This window comes from Pelophylax lessonae (genome assembly GCF_965119305.1).
Source record: "Pelophylax lessonae genome assembly, chromosome: 3".
Taxonomy (NCBI): Eukaryota; Metazoa; Chordata; class Amphibia; order Anura; family Ranidae; genus Pelophylax; species Pelophylax lessonae.
The window spans coordinates 603,511,405-603,531,977 of record NC_138770.1 but is presented as its reverse complement, the minus strand read 5'-3'; the positions used below and the strand labels follow the sequence as shown (position 1 = coordinate 603,531,977).

The 20,573-nt window shown below is 42.9% G+C and overlaps 1 protein-coding gene across 1 annotated transcript in view; it reads left to right on the top strand.

The window, feature by feature from the left end:
* STUM (stum, mechanosensory transduction mediator homolog) overlaps positions 1–20,573 on the top strand; it is a 159,448-nt gene that overhangs the window by 112,278 nt on the left and 26,597 nt on the right. The window contains exon 2 of the mRNA XM_082252140.1: positions 13,578–13,757. Coding sequence (XP_082108266.1) covers positions 13,578–13,757 — 180 coding nt within the window. The remainder of the gene's footprint in view (positions 1–13,577; positions 13,758–20,573) is intronic.

Genomic DNA, 20,573 nt, shown 5'->3' with positions numbered 1-20,573 from the left:
TTTCTTGATTGGGAAAGGTCCCAAGAACAGAGGTCCAAGCTTTTTGCTAGGGATCTTCAGTCTCAAGTTTTTTGTTGAGAGCCAAACGAGGTCCCCGATAGTATACTGTGGAGAAGGTCTTCTACGAAGATCATAGTACTTCTTTTGTTGACTGTGAGCGTGTGCAATGGTAGTATTTAGTAAACCCAGAGAATCCTTTATTTGGGTAAGATAGTCTGAGGCTACTGGGTTATTTGAAGGAAGGATGCGTGGAGGGAGAATAGAGGGATGGAACCCATAGTTCAAGTAGAACGGACTCTGCTTGGTCGTACTGTGGGTTGCGTTGTTGTAGGAAAATTCTGCCAGGGGGAGAAGATCCAACCAATCATCCTGTTGGTAAGAAGTGTAACAACGTAAATACTGCTCGATGCATTGATTGACTCTTTCAGTCTGTCCGTTGGTCTGCGGATGGTAAGGAGAAGTGAGCTTCCGCTCAATCCGTAGTATGTGACATAGTTCTTGCCAGAATTTAGAAATAAATTGGGATCCACGGTCAGACAGAAGAGTTTTTGGGATACCATGTAATCTGAAGACATGTTTCATCAGGAGTTCTGCCGTTTGTTTGGACGAAGGTAGTCTGCGAATAGCAATGAAATGTGCCATCTTTGTCAGATGGTCCACTGACACCAAGATGGTATTAAATCCTTTGGAAGGAGGCAATTCTACGATGAAGTCCAATGACAAAACCTCCCATGGAGTTTGGGGTATTGGTAGACTGCATAGTAGACCGGATGGTCTCGTAGTGTCAATTTTGGACCTGGCACAGACATTGCATGAAGAGACAAATTTTTGTATAGATGTTTTCATGTCAGGCCACCAGAATTGCCGAGAAATCAAATTGAAAGTCTTTGTCATACCCATATGTCCTGCCATAGGCACATCATGCGATAATTCCAAGATCTTGGTGCGTAGGGTAGGTGGTATGTAAAGTTTGTCGTTGTAGTAGAGGAAGCCTTCTGCATCAGTATTTAGTTGTGGTGGGGGTGAATCCAAACTTATACCATGCAGAACCTCTTCCTTCAAGGAACGGACAACTCCAATAATGCGTTTGTGAGGTATTATAGGAACGGAAGGAATTTCAAAGTAGTTTTCTTCAGTTAGTCGTGATAGTGCATCCGCCTTTTTGTTCTTATCTGCAGGTGTGTAGGTCACTAGGAAGTTAAACCTTAGAAAGAATAGTGACCATCGTACCTGTCGATGCGAGAGAGTTTTGCTAGTCTGAAGATATTGGAGGTTTTTATGGTCCGTGTATATAATTATTGGTAATTGGGTGCCTTCGAGTAAATGTCGCCAATTCTCCAGAGCCAATTTTATAGCAAGCAGTTCCTTTTCACCCACGGGGTAATTTATCTCGGGACTGCTCAGGGATTTAGAAAAAAAAGCGACTGGATAAGGTGGTGAAGTGTGGGTAGGTCGTTGGGAGAGTATTGCTCCTACTGCCATGTTTGACGCATCTACCTCCAGAATGTATTGGAGGGATGGGTCTGGATGGCGTAATATGGGAGCGGAAGTAAACCTTGTCTTTAACAAGTGGAAAGCCTTATTTGCTTCTTCTGACCATTTAAATGGTATTTTTATGCTAGTGAGCTGTGTGAGGGGTCTCACAATAGCAGAAAATTTTTTTATGAACTTCCTGTAGAAATTTGAAAATCCCAGGAATCGCTGTAGCGCCTTGCGTGTAGTTGGTGTAGGCCAATCCTGAATGCAGGATATTTTACTCATGTCCATCTCGATTCCTGTTTTGGGTATGATGTAGCCTAGAAAGAGTACCTCATCTTTATGGAACAAGCATTTCTTCAGCTTCACATAAAGATTATGTGCAAGCAATCTCGATAATACAAGTCATACATGTCTTATGTGTTCAGACAGGGTCCGTGAATATATAAGTATATCGTCCAGATATACCACAACACAGACATCTAGTAAGTCTTTAAAAATATCGTTTATAAATCGTTGGAAAACTGCAGGGGCATTGCATAGGCCGAATGGCATCACAAGATATTCGAACAATCCGTATCTAGTTCTGAATGCAGTCTTCCACTCGTGTCCATCACGGATTCGAATGAGATTGTATGCTCCTTTCAGGTCTAATTTTGAAAAATAGGTAGCTCCACGCACCTGCTCAATGAGCTCAGGGATAAGCGGTAGAGGATAGCGATCTTTTATTGTGATAGCATTCAATTTCCTGTAGTCGATGATAGGTCTGAGACTTGAATCTTTATTGCGAACAAAAAAGAGTCCTGCTGCTGTGGAAGAAGTGGAAGGTCTAATAAAACCTTTTTCCAAGTTCTCATCCAAATAGGTTTTGAGATGGGCAAGTTCATCCTGTGAAAGAGGATAAACATGACCGAACGGCAATTTGCTATTTGGGAGTAGATCAATGCTACAATCATAGTCTCGATGAGGAGGTAATGCTTGAGCATTTTTCTCAAGAAAAACCTCAGAAAGATCCTGATAACATAGTGGTGCAATCTCATCTGTCACCACAGACAGAATCTTCCCGGAAAACGGGAGGTTACACTTTTCCTCGCAATAACAAGAAGGGAAGGTCAAGGACCGTTTCTTCCAATCTATGGTTGGTTGGTGTGTGTGTAACCAGGGAAGTCCCAACACAATGGGAAAGTGGGGTGAAGGTATTAAATCGAAGGTAGAAGTCTCCCTATGAGACTCGTTAATAGTGACTAGAAGTGCTTGTGTCTGATCGGTGATCGGACCAGAGGATAACGGAACACCGGTAATAAGACTTACTGAGACAGGTTTGAGTTTAGAAATAATAGGAATTTTATTTAAAGCAGCAAAACATATATCCATATAATTTCCACAAGATCCTGTGTCAATCATGGCCTTAGTAGTAATCCTGTTCTGGTCCCACTGTAATGTCAAAAAAACAGAAATGTAGGGGTTAGTGAATGAAGTTGTCAATCCTCCTAGAGAGACATGTGAACACTCACCCTTCTTTTTGTTGACTAGGGGACAGACGTTTATCTTGTGATCCGGGGATGTACAGTACAAGCAGAGATTTTCATTTCGTCTTTTGGCTTTTTCCAGAGTTGATAGCGGTGGGCGTATGGTTCCTACCTCCATAGGAACGAGGTCAACAGCCGGAATCCGAGAGGAAACGGATAATGGCATTCCCATCTTTTCAGCCTTCCTTTCTCGTAGTCTTCTATCTATGGTAATACTGAGTTGTATTAATGCATCCAGGGTTTTCGGCAGATCCGCTCGGGCGAGCTCGTCCTTAACGGCTTCTGATAGGCCAAGCCTAAATTGGGTTTTCAGAGATGCATCATTCCATTCTGAATCAAGGGTCCATCTCTTGAACTCTGCGACAAAGTCTTCTACAGGCCTCCTTCCTTGTTTCAAGGATCTTAACTAAAGATCAGCAGTACTCTGCCTATTGGGGTCATCATATAGGCTAGTGAGCTCTGCCAGGAACAAGGCATAGGAGTTGAGAAGCTGGTCGTTTTTCTCAAAAAGAGAATCTGCCCAGGCTCGAGGATCGCTTGATAGGTAAGAAATAATAGTACAAACCTTAATGTGATCAGTAAGGTAGGTACGAGGTTTTAGCAAAAAAAGTAACTCACATGCGTTTTTAAATTCGCAAAATTTTTTTCGATCGCCTGTAAATACCAAAGGGGGATTTATCTTGGGTTCAGGGGACTGAGCAGAGGTAAGTTGTGTCAGTCTAATTACCTGCTGCGACAGAGCCTGATTGTCTTCTTTTAATTCAGCAAGTGCGTGTATTAACGCAGATACTTGCTGTTTTAATTGTGTCACCTGAGTGGTTATTTCTGCTGAATCCATTTTTGGGTTCGTTCAATCTGTAACGCTCCTGCGTTTCTTATATGGTGTGGATTTTCAGCTGCAGAAATAGTTCCACGTCAGTAGTCATGTAAGAGATATGCTGAGATACCATTCCCAACCTCAATGACTCATCATGTGTGTGTAAGGTTCTGGCACTCTCAGTGCCTCCTATCACATTTATTCCGGGTGATTTCCATCTACCTAGACAGAAGAAACACATATAGGTGTGTTTCCCTTTAAGGCTGAAGCTGTCATCACCCAGCGCCGGACTAGATGGCTATTTAAGGCGTCGGTTCTCACTCACATGTGTTCGTTCAAACACCAGTACCTGGATACTAATCTTGCTTGAAGCTTCCATGCTTGCAAGCTCTCCTCGCTGACGAACCTCGCTGCGCTGATCCCTGCATCCTGCTACTGGATCATCTCCTGAGCGATCCTTCGGCTATCGCTATTAGTGCTAAGTAGCCCACAGGGGAAATCTCTATAGACTTGTACTAGGCTTACACTATTTAGCTCTGCATAGCAAGGACTGTCTTTTACATCTGCATAACTAGATTGCTACCTCTTGAGGCTACTGCTACTATTTCCTGCACTGGGTTGATCTCTCCTGTATGCACCTGCTACTCTGTCATCTGTTATCATACATGATCGCTAACCCTTCCTGCATCCATCTGCACTGTCTCACCTCAAGTGTCTGTCACCTACCACTTCCACTCAAACCTATCCCTAAGACCTTTATCATTGTCTTACCACATGTATATAAAGTCACACTAGGAACCAGCTTAATTACTGTGTGTATTTACTTGCTGAAATAAGACCTTCCATACATGATGAGTCATTGAGGTTGGGATTGGTATCTCAGCATATCTCCTACATGACTACTGACGTGGAACTACTTCTGCAGCTGAAAATCCACACCTTATAAGAAACGCAAGGAGCGTTACAGTGTGGAAGGTCTTATTTCAGCCAGTAAATACACACAATTAGCAAGCTGGTTCCTAGAGTGACTTTATGTATGTGGTAACACAATGATGAAGGTTGAGGGATAGGTTGAGTGGAGGTGGTAGGTGATAGACACTTGAAGGTGAGACAGTAGCAGATGGATGCAGGAAGGTTTAGCAATGTTGTATGGTAGCAGATGACAGAATAGCAGGTGGACATACAAAAGAGATCAACCCAGTGCAGAAAAGTAGCAGTAGTCTCAAGAGCTAGCAATCTAGTTATGCAGATGTGATAAACAGTCTTTACTATGCAGAGCTAGATAGTGTAAGCTTAGTATAAGTTTATAGAGAATTCCCCTGCGGGGTACTTAGCACTATTAGCGATACAGCCGAAGGGTGGTTCAGGAGAGGCGGATGATCCAGTAGCGGGATACAGGGATCAGCGCAGCGAGGTTCCGTCAGCGAGGTAAGCTTGCAAGCATGGAAGCTTCAAGCAAGGTTAGCATCCAGGTAAGGGTGTTTGAACGAACACATGTGAGTGAGAACCGGCGATTTAAATAGCCATCTAGTCCGGCGCTGGGTGATGACAGCTCCAGTCTTAAAGGTGTATGCGCACCTTTCCAAAAGTAAATGGTGGGGCGCATACACTTGTGGAAAGTGTAATTTAGGGTACCAAAGGTACCGGAACATTACAACTGTTCACTATTTTTGTTATTTTAATAAGTAAAGCCTCTCAGTGGCCCAATATAATTACTTTGTCTCTTTCCTATAAACTGTTGGGATGCTGGGTGATATTATTTAGTACAAATCATAGATGAGTCCCCAGTCATCGTAGATGAGTCCCCAGTCATCGTAGATGAGTCCCCAGTCATCGTAGATGAGTCCCCAGTCATTTTTTCTAATGTTATGCAGTTTGCCTAATTCTTGTAGTAAAGGCAAGGAACAACCCAGTAGTATATTATTGTGCCTCTAGTAAACAAGAATGCTGCGTATACAAACTATTTACAGTTATAGTAATATAATACAAGACATACAGAGCGCTACAAATATGCATACATACATATGTTACCTGCCCTTACCTAGCAAATGCAATAATCTTTGTGCAATAGGGATACACTAAAAACACTTGGCTTCTGTTATAGCTGGTCTGCGATTTCCATAGATAGCAGGACTTCAGGCATTTCAAGTGATTGCCAGAAAAAGGTTCTTGGTCCTGGTAGTCTTTCTCTCGCTTAAAGTGGAGCCTCCCTTCTAGCTTGTGCTGCAGGTTCTTTAATATAGAAATGTTATAGTCCTCACCACATGAGAGTAGCCCACATGTGTCAAACACAAGGCCCGGGGGCCGAATCCAGCCCTCCAGGTCATTTCATGTGGCCCTTGCAGCCATGGCTTTTTTTTAGCCAGAACGTGGTGAAACTCTATTACGCCAACTTTGGCTCTCAGCCTCTACCTCCCCTCTCACCACTATCATGTGTAAACACAGAAGCCTTCTGTGTTTACAAGGACAGCTTTCCTCTTGGCGGCTCATGGCTCTCATATATACCTGCCTGCCCTGCATGCACTCATGGTGGGGACAGATGACGACCAATGATCTCCCTGCAAGTACACACCATAACTCTGCACTCTGTATACAGTACACTCCTTAACTCTGCACTCTGTACCTAGCACACTACTTAACTCTGCACTCCGCACATAGCGCACACCTGAATTCTGCACTCTGTACAGAGCATACTCCTGAACCCTGCACTCTGTATGTAGCACACTCCTAAACTCTGTGTATACATAGTATTACAGCTACAACCAGCTCTTTGAGGGCAACCATAATGCCAATGCGGCCCTTGATAAAATTGAGTTTGACACCGCTGGAGTAGTCCCTTTCAATTTCCTACATGTATCAGTACCATAACTGTTATAGGTCAAACATATCGAAAAGGTCAGGCTATTGTTGACTCATATTGACACTATGCTAAAAAGCTTTGGACCTAATTTAAAACAAATAGAATAGCTAAAAAAACTGTACTTTATTAACCAATAGTTTACATTGCCCACATATACTACAATAGTATCTAATTTTTCATTGTGTTAGAGGACAACAATACTAGCCTGGACATATCCTTGTATTATCAATTCCCTCCAACGTCTCATCCAGACTTTATAGCCCACTGGAAATCTGATCTTCGGAGAAGCATTCCAAAACACCAAAATGCAAAGGTTCTCCAGTTATTCCCTATGTCTTCTATATCCTCTAACATGAAGAAGGTCAGTTATAAGCTCCTGATACGATTTCTCTGCAAAGCTGCATTCTATGTTCCTGTAACTGGACTTGTAGAATAGTAGCATCTCATGCACATATTTGGTGGCACTGCCATTTCATTAAAACTTTTTGGAGCAAGGTGCTATCCTTGAGTGATACTATTCAGGGTTCTACTGTTGCATCGAATCTACAGGCCAATATACTGAATGTAGGTGCTCTATCACTTCTCACCTCCTCGATGCAGCTAAATCTCTCATACCTGCATATTGGAAACAGTTAGCTATTCCTACTATGGTTCAATGGTTTCAAAAAAGTGATGATATCTACCTCATGAAGGAACTGAATTGAACACAGCTAACCTGCCTGCCGTACCAAAATTAGGGCCTATTGGTTTGTTTTTTTAAACCTGTGATAGATATTTTCTCTACACCTATCTAATATGCATGTATGTGAACTGTGATTTACCAGTACCACAATGTTTCTGCTACTCAGTCAAGATCAGGCCCTCCCCCACTCCCTTTATTTTTTTTCTTTTATACCTTGAACCCTCTCTTCTTGTTTATCCTATTATAGTTTTACTCCACAGTGACCTTGTACTTACTATATTTTGCCCACAAGACTATTCAGATAGTGTGTTATGCTAATGGTATGCATGAGTTGGCTGTATACTATTTCTTATGCATATTGGACCTATCCCTTTGAACTTAGCTGACTACTTTACTGCTGTATGCATATTCTCTCTGTAAAAATCTTTTTATAAATATATATTAAAAAAAAAAAAATAGCCAGGACAAAATATCTCCAGTTTGCATCACAGGAGTTTTGTCATCTCAGCCTGACCATTCATTCAAGATGGCCAAAAACTCTGAACCCAGAAGATGAAAGCACCAGTGGCAAGGAGAGCCACTGCTGTCGCTTCGCTGAAGAAAGGCATTCACAAGTGCATAATATTAATATTATAATGTGCTCAGCATACATGCACATCAAATAAAAAAACTCCTAGGGGTCCCAACCCCAAGTGGTTTACTTTTGCTTTAACACACAATAATATCTACATCAAGCTGGTCTGTTTTATATGTATATCTAAAAAAATTATTATACATTCCCTTTAGGGAAGAGTCTGGTCTTACACACTTGAAAAATAAGGGATGATTTGCTTGAGTTATGGACATGCACAGGCAGAAAAGCACAGAAATGTATTAGATAACTCAGTTTACTGTATTGTAAGATTAACCTGCATTTTTTGCATTCATGCATGGGCAATGATGGAGCTTGGGATAGGTTGAATTATCAAGAGAATTTAAAGCAAGTGAAGTGAATGACAACTAATAATAATTCATAGTGAATCTTTCATGGATAGGTGCGTTGTGCCTCTGGAAGTCATACCTAAAACGTTTACCAAGAATCCATTTCCGAAAAGCAGAGCTATCCAATTTAAAGTTATGTTATAGTATGACAATATACAAAAGATTTTCTTACTGCCTTATCTTATTACCATACCCAGAAAGAGATACAGTAATTGCTATAAACATTTTAAGATGTCCTTGACATTTCTCAGAATGAAGATTTGAGATTTGAGGATATAATGCATCTCATGGCAGTACGCTGTCTCCAAACATCATGTCTACATATCATATATTATTAATAGAGATATTATTCTCTTCTGTAGAATCCTCCTCATGTGAGCGTGTAATATGAGAAATGTCACTTAACTTGTAAAAGGCACTTAGGGACATGGCGAAAAAAAAAAAAAAAAGGTCAGATTCACATTTATGTGCTTCAAATAAAGAGAAACTAAGGGGAAATTAAAACAAATTGACAATATGCTTCTGTTCATTACTTGCATTATTATAGCAGTTTCTGTTTTTTGTCCACATGGCTTTATCCCCTGTTGATGCTGCCAATAAATCCATTATTTTCCTTCTTCCTCTTACAGCATGACTCTGTCACCATTGTGGCACAGGTCAGTCTTTAATGGACATGGGGTTTTAAATTGGCTTTAAAGCAGACCTTGCAGCAAAATATAAAGTCCATTTATAATGCTTGAACCCTCTCTCAATGTAAACTTTATTAGCTGTGTGCAAAAGGTACCTATAAAGGAAAAAGATTTCATACTTACCTTAACCCACATCTTGATGTCTGATGTTACACTTTTTTATCTAGTGAGATCTTGGGGATACAATGTATGCCAATGCTGCAAAGAAGATTCTCATGCTATGGACTGGAGTGTCTTCTTGCAAGATTTCCACCTTCACTGCAGTTCCCAGGAATCTTTTAGGGGTAATGACATCCCCAACAATGCAGAAGATGGGTTAAATAAGTTATAACATCAAACTTTTTTTTCTTTACAGGTCCCATTTGCACATATTAAGAGCTAGTAATTATTATAGTGAGAGGGTTCCCAGACATTTTAAGTGGAGCTTGCACTATAGTGAAATCCAGACAAAATAAAGCCCAACTCCAGCAAACCCTTTTTGTTATAACAACAGTTTTTTATTGTTGGAAAAAAGGTTTAGATCATATGAATAAAAGCTGACCATTGTAAGTACTCTTGGCAGTGTTATATGTTTTCTTCTAACCCTCCAAATGCCACTTTTGTGGGACAGCTTGGCCGGTTACAGAAAGTGGAAAACCAAGGGATTTACTGGCTGGATATAAAGATAATAAAACTGGTACAGGAAGGACTCAAATAAAAAAATAAAAAAACTTGTTCAATTTATTCATAAATAGCATTGAGGATGGGATTAGTAGCTCGATTTCAGCTTTTGCAGATGACACAAAATTGGGCAGGGCAATAACTTCACAACATTAGCTGTTATCTTACAGAATGACCTGAACAAAATAACAGAGTGGGCAACGACATGGCAAATGAGGTTTAATGTGGAGAAGTGTAAGGTTTTGCACTTGGGTACTAAAAACATAAAAGCACAATACACTTTGGGGGGGGGGGGAACCTTTGGGGGAATCAAAAATGGAGAAAGAACTGGGAGTCTTGGTCGAGGATAGACTTGGCAATAGTATGCAATGTCAAGCTGCAGCTGCCAAGGCAGGCAGGATATTGGCATGCATAAGGAAGGGGATGTATTCCAGAGATAAAACTATAATCCTTCCACTTTATAAAACTCTGGTCCGACCGCATCTGGAGTATTCTGTCCAGTTCTGGTCGCCAGTCCTCAGGAGGGATGTGTTGGAGCTGGAGAGAGTCCAGAGAAGGGCAACTAAACTAATTAGGGGATTGGAGGACCGTAATTATGAAGAGCGTTTACAAGCGCTTGATTTATTCTCCCTTGAGAAGAGACGCCTGAGAGGGGACATGAAAGCGATTTACAAATACCTCAATGGTGATCTCAGCATAGAAAAAAAGCTATTCAGTCAGTCGCAAGGATTGCAAGAGGACACGAGGCCATACAATGTGATTAGAGGAGAAGCTTTTTAACCTCAGGCTACACAGGGGGTTCTTTACTGTTAAGGCTACAAGATTGTGGAATTCACCACCACAAGAAGTAGTTACTGCGGGAATTATGGCTACTTTTAAAAGACTCTTGGACGTACATCTCAAGGATCAGAACATTAAGGGGAATGAGAGATGATTACAGCCACACACACCTACATAAATTGAACTGGATGGACTATTGTCTTCAGTGGCGGCTGGTGCTCAAAATTTTTGGGGGGGCGCAAAAAGAAAAATGTAATAGGTATTGCTTCGCGTCAAAAAATGCAGTAAAAAATTGCGTGACTTTGAAGTCATGGTACAGGCATGGCATACGTGATGGTACAGGCATGGCACAGGTGATGGTACAGGCATGGCACAGGTGATGGTACAGGAGATGGTATAGGCATGGCACAGATATGGTATAGGCATGTCACAGGTCATGGTACAGGAGATGGTATATGCCCCCTTTCAATGCAGTGACCAGCGTACATGCCCCCTTTCAATGCAGAGACCAGTGTACATGCCCCCTTCAATACAGAGTTCAGCGTGCGTGCCCCCTTCAATGCAATGAACATTGTGCTGTGCCCCCTTCAATGCAATAAACACTGTGCTATGCCCCCTTCAATGCAATAAACACTGTGCTGTGCCCCCACAATGCAGAGTTCAGCGTGCATGCCCCCTTCAATGCAACTGTGCTGTGCCCCCTTCAATGCAATGAACAATGTGCTGTGCCCCCTTCAATGCAATAAACACTGTGCTGTGCCCCCTTCAATGCAATAAACACTGTGCTGTGCCCCCTTCAATGCAATGAACACTGTGCTGTGCCCCCTTCAATGCAATAAACACTGCGCTGTGCCCCCTTCAATGCAATAAACACTGTGCCCCCTTCAATGCAATGAACTCTGTGCTGTGCCCCAACAATGCAGAGTTCAGCGTGCATGCCCCCTTCAATGCAACACTGTGCTGTGCCCCCTTCAATGCAATAAACACTGTGCTGTGCCCCCTTCAATGCAATTAACACTGTGCTGTGCCCCCTTCAATGCAATGAACTCTGTGCTGTGCCCCCACAATGCAGAGTTCAGCGTGCATGCCCCCTTCAATGCAACTGTTCCGTGCCCCCATCAATGCAGAGTTCAGCGTGCGAGCCCCTTTCAATGCAGAGCGCCACAGCATTGTCCCCAATCACCGCAGAGCGCCACAGCATTGTCCCCAATGATTGCAGAGCACCACAGAATTGTCCCCCAATGATTGCAGAGCGCCAGCATTGTCCCCCAATGATTGCAGAGCGCCACAGCTTTGTCCCCCAATGATTGCAGAGCGCCACAGCATTGTCCCCCAATGATTGCAGAGTGCCAGCATTGTCCCCCAATGATTGCAGAGCGCCAGCATTGTCCCCCAATGATTGCAGAGTGCCAGCATTGTCCCCCAATGATTGCAGAGCGCCACAGCATTGTACCCCAATGATTGCAGAGTGCCAGCATTGTCCCCCAATGATTGCAGAGCGCCACAGCATTGTCCCCCAATGATTGCAGAGTGTCAGCGTGCGTGCTCCGTTCAAACTTACCTGGCGGCGGCGCGGCTCAGCTTCTTCCTCCTCTTCTGCGGCGGGTCCTTCTCCCTCGTCTCGGCGGCAGGAACCGGCGGGCGGCCTCTCCTCTTCTCTGAGCGGCGGTGACGGTGAGTGACTGACGCACGCACCGGCACCGCCCCCATTGCGACGTCAGCGATATCCTGGATGATGATTGGTCCAGGCTGTAGACTGGACCAATCACAGCCAGGATATCAGAAAGTGGGGGTGTCCAACGGCAAAGACTTGCGCCCAGGATACCCCCCTACCTCCCCAGAAGGCAGCCAATCGGCGCCTCTTCTGGGAGGTAACCCCACCCCCCCCCCAGCCACCAGTTCCTTGGGTTCAGGCCGGCGAACCCAATTTTTTTTTTTGAACAACTTTATTTGTTCGTTTTTTTTTTTTTTTTCCGTTTTTTTTTTTCTTTTTTTTTTTAGGGGTAGGGGGGGCGGCGCCCTGGCGCCCCCTATGCACGGGCCGCCACTGATTGTCTTTATTCAACCTCGACTACTGTGTAACTATGTAATGCTAGCAACAGACAATTTAATACGTGTCATTTTTTGCACTTTAAAGTGGTACTAACGTCCAAAAATTTTTTTCCTCTAATGCATTCTCTGCATTGTTGGAAAAAAAAGCTCCACTTCCTGTCATACCTCTCTTGTCCCAAAAAAAATACATGGGTCTATGTCACCGTTCCATCGCTGTCTCTCTGGCTCCAGCATCACTCCTTTCACTTCTTGCTTTCACAAGAAAAACTGAGGGCAGCAGGAGCAATAGGTTCCTGCTTCTGTCAGTCAAACCCCTGTGAGGAGGGAACAGGGACATGGCTTACTGCGCTGTGAGTGCATATGAACGCACACAGCCCAGCTCAGGAGCGTGCATGCATAGGTGTCTCCTTAGCACCTGGCTTGCTTCAGGAGATGCCCAGAGGAAAGAGAAGCTAAAAACACCAGCGGGTGACTGCCAGAAGTGGAGAAAAGCAACCATTCTGTGCAATATCCTACAGGTTAGGTTAGTATTATTTTTTTTTTTATAAAAAAGACTCCAGAACTGTAGCCTTTAGTATTACTTTAACTCGCATAGGAGTCAGTACAGATAGGTACTGTATTACAGTTTGGGGGCTGGGTTCGGAGAGGAGAGGGTCGTATAATGGATGACTGTACTGACAATACAATCGTCCTGAAAGCACGTACAAAATGAAAAGCAACAGGCCTGGACAGGTAGGCAACATCTCTGGGAACTATTGGTTTCTTAGAGTGATCTTCTAAGAAATAAAAATTGTTTTGAAGTTAGCCTCATTTCAAACATAAAAAGAAATCATTTGGCCTTCACCTGGGAATTTTCATATAAAATAAAAAAGAAAATCCATTAGTACCAGCTAATGTTCAGTCTGGTATAATTATGACCCAAACAGTCTGAATTATTGATGATTTCCTGTATGAATTCTCAGTCTGTTCCATTAGAATGTGTCATTTTTTTTGCCAGTTGCTTTCCCCCAGGGTCACCATATCTGACCTGTCTCTTTTTCTCTGTTTTCAGGGACTTTTGTGTCAGCGTTCACTGTGCTGTGTGGAGCCAGGACAGACCTCCCCGACCGACACATATGCTGTGTCTTCTGGCTGAATATAGCCGCTGCCCTCATCCAGATCCTCACAGCTATCGTCATGGTTGGCTGGATCATGAGCATATTCTGGGGAATGGACATGGTCATCCTGGCAAGTGAGTATCTCATATTTTACATTAAAAGTCCAAAGAAGTAAAGCCAGACAGGGAAATAAATAGAAAATTCTAGAACTTCCAGTCAATTGACTTTAAAGCTGAACTACAGGCAACCATCTAATTACACACTTGAAATTCATATAAAGGGAGTGTTTTTACCTGCTATAGCCTGGTACACACTATGAGTTTTTTTCATTTAACCCAGCGGGTTGAACAAAAAGAACCTGTCAGCTCCAGTCAGAGCCACTGTACTAACCATCCGAAGTTAGTATAGGGATCCCCCCCCCTGTGTTCTGACATGGGGATGGCCTCCCGCCAGAACACTCCGATCATATCAGGGTGCCAGGAAACCAGAACCCACGGGGATGCAGGTAAAATAAAGCAATTTATTGGAGAAAACAACAATAAACACACAGCAAGAGTGAAGAAGTGAGAGCAGGAACAAGCCGGAGTAAAGTCCAGAAGCAGGTAGTCATCCAAGCCGGGGTCGAGTCCAGAAGTGGGTAGTCTGCCGATGCCGGGTTGTCTGCCGATGCCGTGTTGTCTGCCGATGCTGGGTTGAGAGCCAGGAGAGTCATCAGCCAAGCCAGGTCATACATGGAGGAACACAGAGAACAGAAGACTGCTAGCAGAGATGCACCTTGGAGCACAAACACAAGGGCAAGGGCTGCAATCCATTAGGTGATATAGTCAGGTGTGCAGCATCATCACTGTGTGATGCCCAGGCAGCAGGCAAGTGATGATGCAATCAGAGTTTATAAGAGGCAGCAGTCTGCACATGTCCAAGATGGCTGCCAACAGGAGGGCAAGGTAAGAACTTGACAGATCAGCGCTCTCGGCCATTGGCTGAGAGCTCTGATCAGGTGTCCGTTGGCTTCTGGTTTTCCAGCACGTTCATCTTACAGAAGCCGGCTTCTCTCGATCAGAATGCCATACACACAGGCCAAATGTTGGCTGTTTTTTTTATCCAGCCAATGTCTCCTGACATTCGGCCTGTGTGTTTTGGGCTTTAAGGATTTGTATTTCTGTCCATTCGACCTAACAGTCAGCACAACTGGAGCCCTTTTCTTTTTCAGCTGCTGTAAAAGGAAAAGAATGGCCAAAGCTAGTTTGGCTGTACTTCTCCTATGGATCACAGGAGTGCAGTTAATTCTGCACTCCTGATATCCATTCATAAGCCCGCTATGAGCTAACATCACAGACTGGTCCAGGCTCTAAAAAGAACCCGACAACATGGTCGGTATCCATCCAGAAGCCTGGATTGACACCAGGCTCAGCCTCTCAGCAATCCCCTAAGAGCCTGAGCCAGCCCCTCCACACCCCAGAGCTCCAGTGAGCACTGGAAGTGAGAGCAGAGAGCCGCTAACTGACAGTCAGAGCTCTCTGCTCAGAGCGGAGGGAGAGAACTGAGTGATCAGCCGTGTTTGATCACTCAGTTCACACTCCAGATTCGGCAGGAGACAGATGCTGCATCCACCTGGGGGATCATAAAGGTTTGTTTTTTAATTCCTGAACTTTTATTTTAAATGACAAATGAGAAAGCAGCTACAGAATGATGAGGCCATATCTTCGCTCCCTTCTCCAGTCAGCATTTTCTTTAGTGAGCACGTGAATGCAACACAACATTTTTTATTTTTTTATAAATACCTAACTGCATTCATTGTTTTTTTATATTGACAGGAGTTCAGCTTTAAAGAAAATGTAGAGTGTTTTATTTAAATATTATATGCAGTGCCCAAAAATGAATTCAATTTATTTATTTTTATCAGGGAATTGTGACATTTTATAGATAAATATTCTATATTTACCATTTGCAGGCAGTTATAGGCTTCCTCCTACAGTTATAACTGTTCTGTGAAACAAGCTTGAATGCCAGGGAGATCAGACAGGTTAAATACGGACAGGTTAAATACAAGGAGCTTCCAGGTGCGCAGTCAGATTAGAAAGGCCTGCAAGGTGTGTGTGTTATGGATTCACGCTGTAAGTAATTTTTTTTTGAACAATAAAGATTTTATGAAAATAATTTAAAAAAGAGTTAAACCATCAATTCAGAAATGTAATTTAAAATAAAATATACCAAAAGCTACCATACTTTCCCTTTAAAATCTAGGTGTTATTTTATTTCAGTAATGCCAGATTTAGCTCGCTCTTCATATGAGTTTCTGAGTTTCTTCCTCTTGTCAGATAATTCTGTAATCTGCAACTTTCTTCTCATTTCCTGTTACTTCCTGTTACTTCTTAATGCAGCTAGGCAATAACCACCATTTGCAAACTCAGATCATTTAACCACAAGTGTCTGCAATCTGTAGCTCAACATTGCCCCAAAATATGGTTGATCTATGTTGCAGCTGTGAACTATCAGCCAGGGGCGTGCGTACATGGTTTTGCAATTTTGACCCAGCCCTATGCAGCAGGCGGCCCTTGGACACTTGAATAGGAGGGGTGGCATGTAGGGGAACCGATCTTCCTCCTGCAGCCTTTTAGCAGCTGCAGGTGGAAAATGGAGGGTATCAGTTCTGCCACTTGCTGCTCAGCCATCCCTCCTATGCACCCCGGGCTCCTGTGTACTCCCCTCATCATGTGTCAGGATAGAGAGAGGGGAAGAGGCCAGTAAATGTGTCATTTATCGGCCCCTACCTTGTCCTAATGAATAGAGTCAATAATCCGTACCAGTCACTGACTCTGTTCATTCATTACTGAGACATAGAAACTGTGTTTACTACACTTCAGTTTATGAATGAATGGGATGCTCTGTACGGAGCTATTCCTGTCCATCCATTCTGTGCTGCTGACGCTACAGAGAAGGAGATTGAGGGCTGTGTCCTTAGGCTGGGTTCTTACTATTGCGAATTGGATGCGGGTTTCCCCGCGTCCAATTTGCATGTCAGGAGCCTGTGACCCTCTCTCAAGGAGCCGGTTCACACAGCTCTGGGACGGCTGCAGAGAGAATTGCACAGGGGTCCTGTGCATCTTCTGATCTGTTTCAGGTCTGAATTCAGCCAAAAATTTCGGACCAAAATCAGACCTGAAACAGTGAACGAGGACGCACCGGACCCCTACTGTGAGCCGCTCCGCACGGAGGTGTGAACCCAGCCTTAATCTCCTTTAACTATCTCAAAGGTGAAAGATCACAGATCTGTTTAGACCCCTGATATTTCACCAAAGCCTCAGTCTCAGTCTAATGATTAAAAACCAATCGGAGTGGTTCCAAATTATGTGATCACCTTGATAGTCAATAATAGGGATTCACTCTCTGTGGCCTTGCAATGTAAATACAATTACAGTAATAAAAATACATTTAAAAAAACAATTTTCATTTTGTTTCATCTGTATATTTCTAATAAACATACAGTGGCCAAAAAAAAAAGCCTTATACATCCATAAAGTTACTCTAGGGCAGAGATGGCGAACCTTGGCACCCCAGATGTTTTGGAACTACATTTTACATGATATTCAACTACACTGCAGAGTACATGAGCATCATGGGAAATGTAGTTCCAAAACACCTGGGGTGCCAAAGGTTCGCCATCACTGCTCTAGGGCAGTGGTCCTCAACTCCGGTCCTTGGTCATTTGCTGCTCAGTGATTGCAGTATTCTAGTCTGCATCTCCCCAAGGTAATACTTAAAATCTGGCCTGTTAGTGGGCCCCGAGGACCAGAGTTGAGGACCACTGCTCTAGGGAATTCAAACTTAAACAGAAGCAGCCTACAAATGAAGGTTACTTATGCTCACCTGTCTTGTGTGCAGTGTCTCCATTCTTTGGTTTGTTGCTTTCTGGTGTTTGTCGGATGACTAGTCCTCCATATATGTATAATGCCTGGTCCTTCTGTAGTGATGTAGTAGCTGGTGATGATGTGACATCATCATGTTGCCTTTCAGGACACCGAGGACCTCACTGATATACAACCAATGGGACGTTCCTATGTCACCAGAGATGCGGGCACCTGAAGGAGAACTTTCTCACTCTACAACGAGGGAGAGATGACTCTGAACCTGGCATGTCACTTGGCTACAAATTCACATAAATATTTCTGGCATTTAGGTTATTCTTCTTTAAAATACTATTGGGGAATTCATTAGGGTAGAGAGAATTGGGCATAATGTTTAATGGAAAAAAGGGGTCCTTGGCCAGAGAGGAGTTTTAATACACCCTGGACAAAGGGTGGAGTAGCCCGGTTGTTCCTTTTTTTATGTGGTCTTAGATGTAATGCAACTTTATTCTCCTAATCGATCCAATGTCACTGCAAACAGAACACAGGGAGGGTCATATTTCTATAATGTGTTTTTCCTGGCATTGGGGCTGAAACCCAGCAGACTAAATGAACTGTCCTTTTCTTATCTGGCTTCCTGATGTTGCTCAGTCTCCATAAGGAGGATGGTATAAATGTAATAATTATGTAAACTGTCGTCATTAACAAAGCAATAATGTAAGCATTTAGGATCAGCACGATTCTATCCTGTAAACATGTCAGAAACAGAAGCTGATGCAGTCAGTAGTATTTATACAAGACACAATATATGTATTGTAGTGGAATGTATGCAGTGAGTAGAGGACGTTCTGTTTTTATGTCTGGAAGCCGTAGCACTGATTAATATCACTGTATGGGACAGACGCGTCATAATGGTATACATTCTGTCCATGCTAGATGGGTTGTCATTGTAACAGTGTTTATGCCTTTAGATCAGAGGTGGGTTCAGTATCTGACAGGTACACTATCTGCATAAACATTTATATGTTCTTTCTGGTATTTTTTTTTTTTTTGCTTTACTTCCACAATCCCTTTCCTTCATACTACATTATGGGCTCTCATACATACCATTGTCTTGTATCAACGTCATTAGGATGCTTACCAGGTGGTTCAGTTTACATTTCAGTTCAAGGTTAGGGGATGGGGTTTTGCAGAGCAGCAGTCTATAGGGTATCTGCAGCTTTTTGACCCAATCGTTTTGTCCATTGGTCCCTGTGGATTCTCCTGGTAGACTCCTTCTGCCTAGAGGGTTGTCCAGCTTTGGACAGAAGGCTGCCCATAAAGGCACACTGACTTCATTTATTTCTGCTTCAGCACAGTGTGGATAGACCTGAGCAGGTCAGGGATGTTTTACTCACATTAGCTACTTGCCTACATTCCTCAGTCTCTGAGGTTCCTCTTTCATGCTTTTTAAAATGGAACTTTGTCGAAAACTCTTTCTTTTTATTTTTAATTCTGTTTAGAGTGAGAAGAGATTTTTTTTTTTTTTTTTTACTGTTCAGCCCTACATAGGGCTACGTTCCTTGAAAAACCTCTCCACCAATATCCTTTTTTATTGTGCACATGTAGGGTTGCCATTAGTAATCATGGGGTCCTTCACAGCCTAATTGATAAGGTCCCTTGAACACCTAGAGAGCAGTAATGGGGCAGTGCACCAACCATGCTGCAGTGAATTGTGGGTGTGGCAAAATTGTGCTAACAGTGGGAGAGACTTAAAACTTGAGCCTACATACAGAGTGCAGGGCTCAGGATTATTTAATCTACAAAGGGAAGGGGACAGGAGTATGCAGCATAGACAGTGCACAGTAGAGGAGTATAGAACATACAAAGTGCAGTTGTCAGGAGTATGTAACAGAGTGCAGGGGCCAGGACTATGTAGCATACAGATTGAAGTGGTTAGTAGTATGTAATGTACAGAGTGCAGGGGTCAGGAGTATAGAATGTACAGAATGCAGGAGTTCAAAGTATTTAACATACAGAGTAAATGGGTCAGGAGTACGTAAAGTATAAAGGGGAGGGGTCAGAAGTATGTTACATTCCCCTGACTCAAATTCTTCAATTCTTGTATCTATGTTTTGGTGGATGGATTGCACTAGAGGCTTACTAGTGCATGGAGCAAGAAGTGGTAATAGTACAGAGGTGTGACAGGACATGTAATTGATTGAGCGTAACAGTTGTTTAAAAAAGCAATTCTGTCACCAAAACTTAAAGTGTATCCAAACCAAATACAAAAAGTTTACCAGTTCTTAGATGTGGGGACTGATGTAATATATCTAAGGAATAGCAGTTTTGTCACTGTAGAACAGGAGTTAGAACCTAAGAACACCCCCCATCTTCTTTTATTCTGCATAAAATTGAGGGAAGGATTATAGTAGTCCTAAGAGATAACGTGGAAGATTATAACTGATAAGAGTCAGCAAAAGCGAAAGTACAGGAAGTTTTCATCTGACCAGCTTTCTAACAAGAGTAACAGATTTTTTTTTTTTTTTTTGCATGTTCGAAACAGGTATAGCAAAACACTTTCAACTGTAAAACTCCAGTAACAGAGCTCCCTGCAAAGAATAAAGTAAGTACTTACCTCATCACAGTACCTGTGCCACCAAACGCTGTACTGTATAAGAGAAATGGGATGAAGTCTTTGTAGAAACTAACACTTCTGGGAGTGACGATGATCTCCTGGTCCCCTACTACACTTAATGATAACTCACAATCAACATCACTACAAGACAGATTACTGATGTGAAGGTCAGGGGGAAGAAACACTGAGTGCAGCAGAGGACCAGAAAATCCTTTACGCTCCTGGAAGTGTTGGCATTTGCAGAGACTTCTAGGGGTGATTTCTCTGAATTAAAGCAGCATTTATTTGCACAGGCAGTGGGAGAGGTAAGTACTTATGTTCTGCTTTGCAGGGAGAATTTTAATTTTAGCAACCATGTTACTAATAAAGGGGGTTAAATGAGAGCTGAAAAAAATATAACCAGGGGTGGGAAAGGTTTTAAAACAATTGTAGCACTGCCCCCGTGAGGGCTGCTGGATTTCTCACCTTTTTGGGTCCCTCTAGGTTAC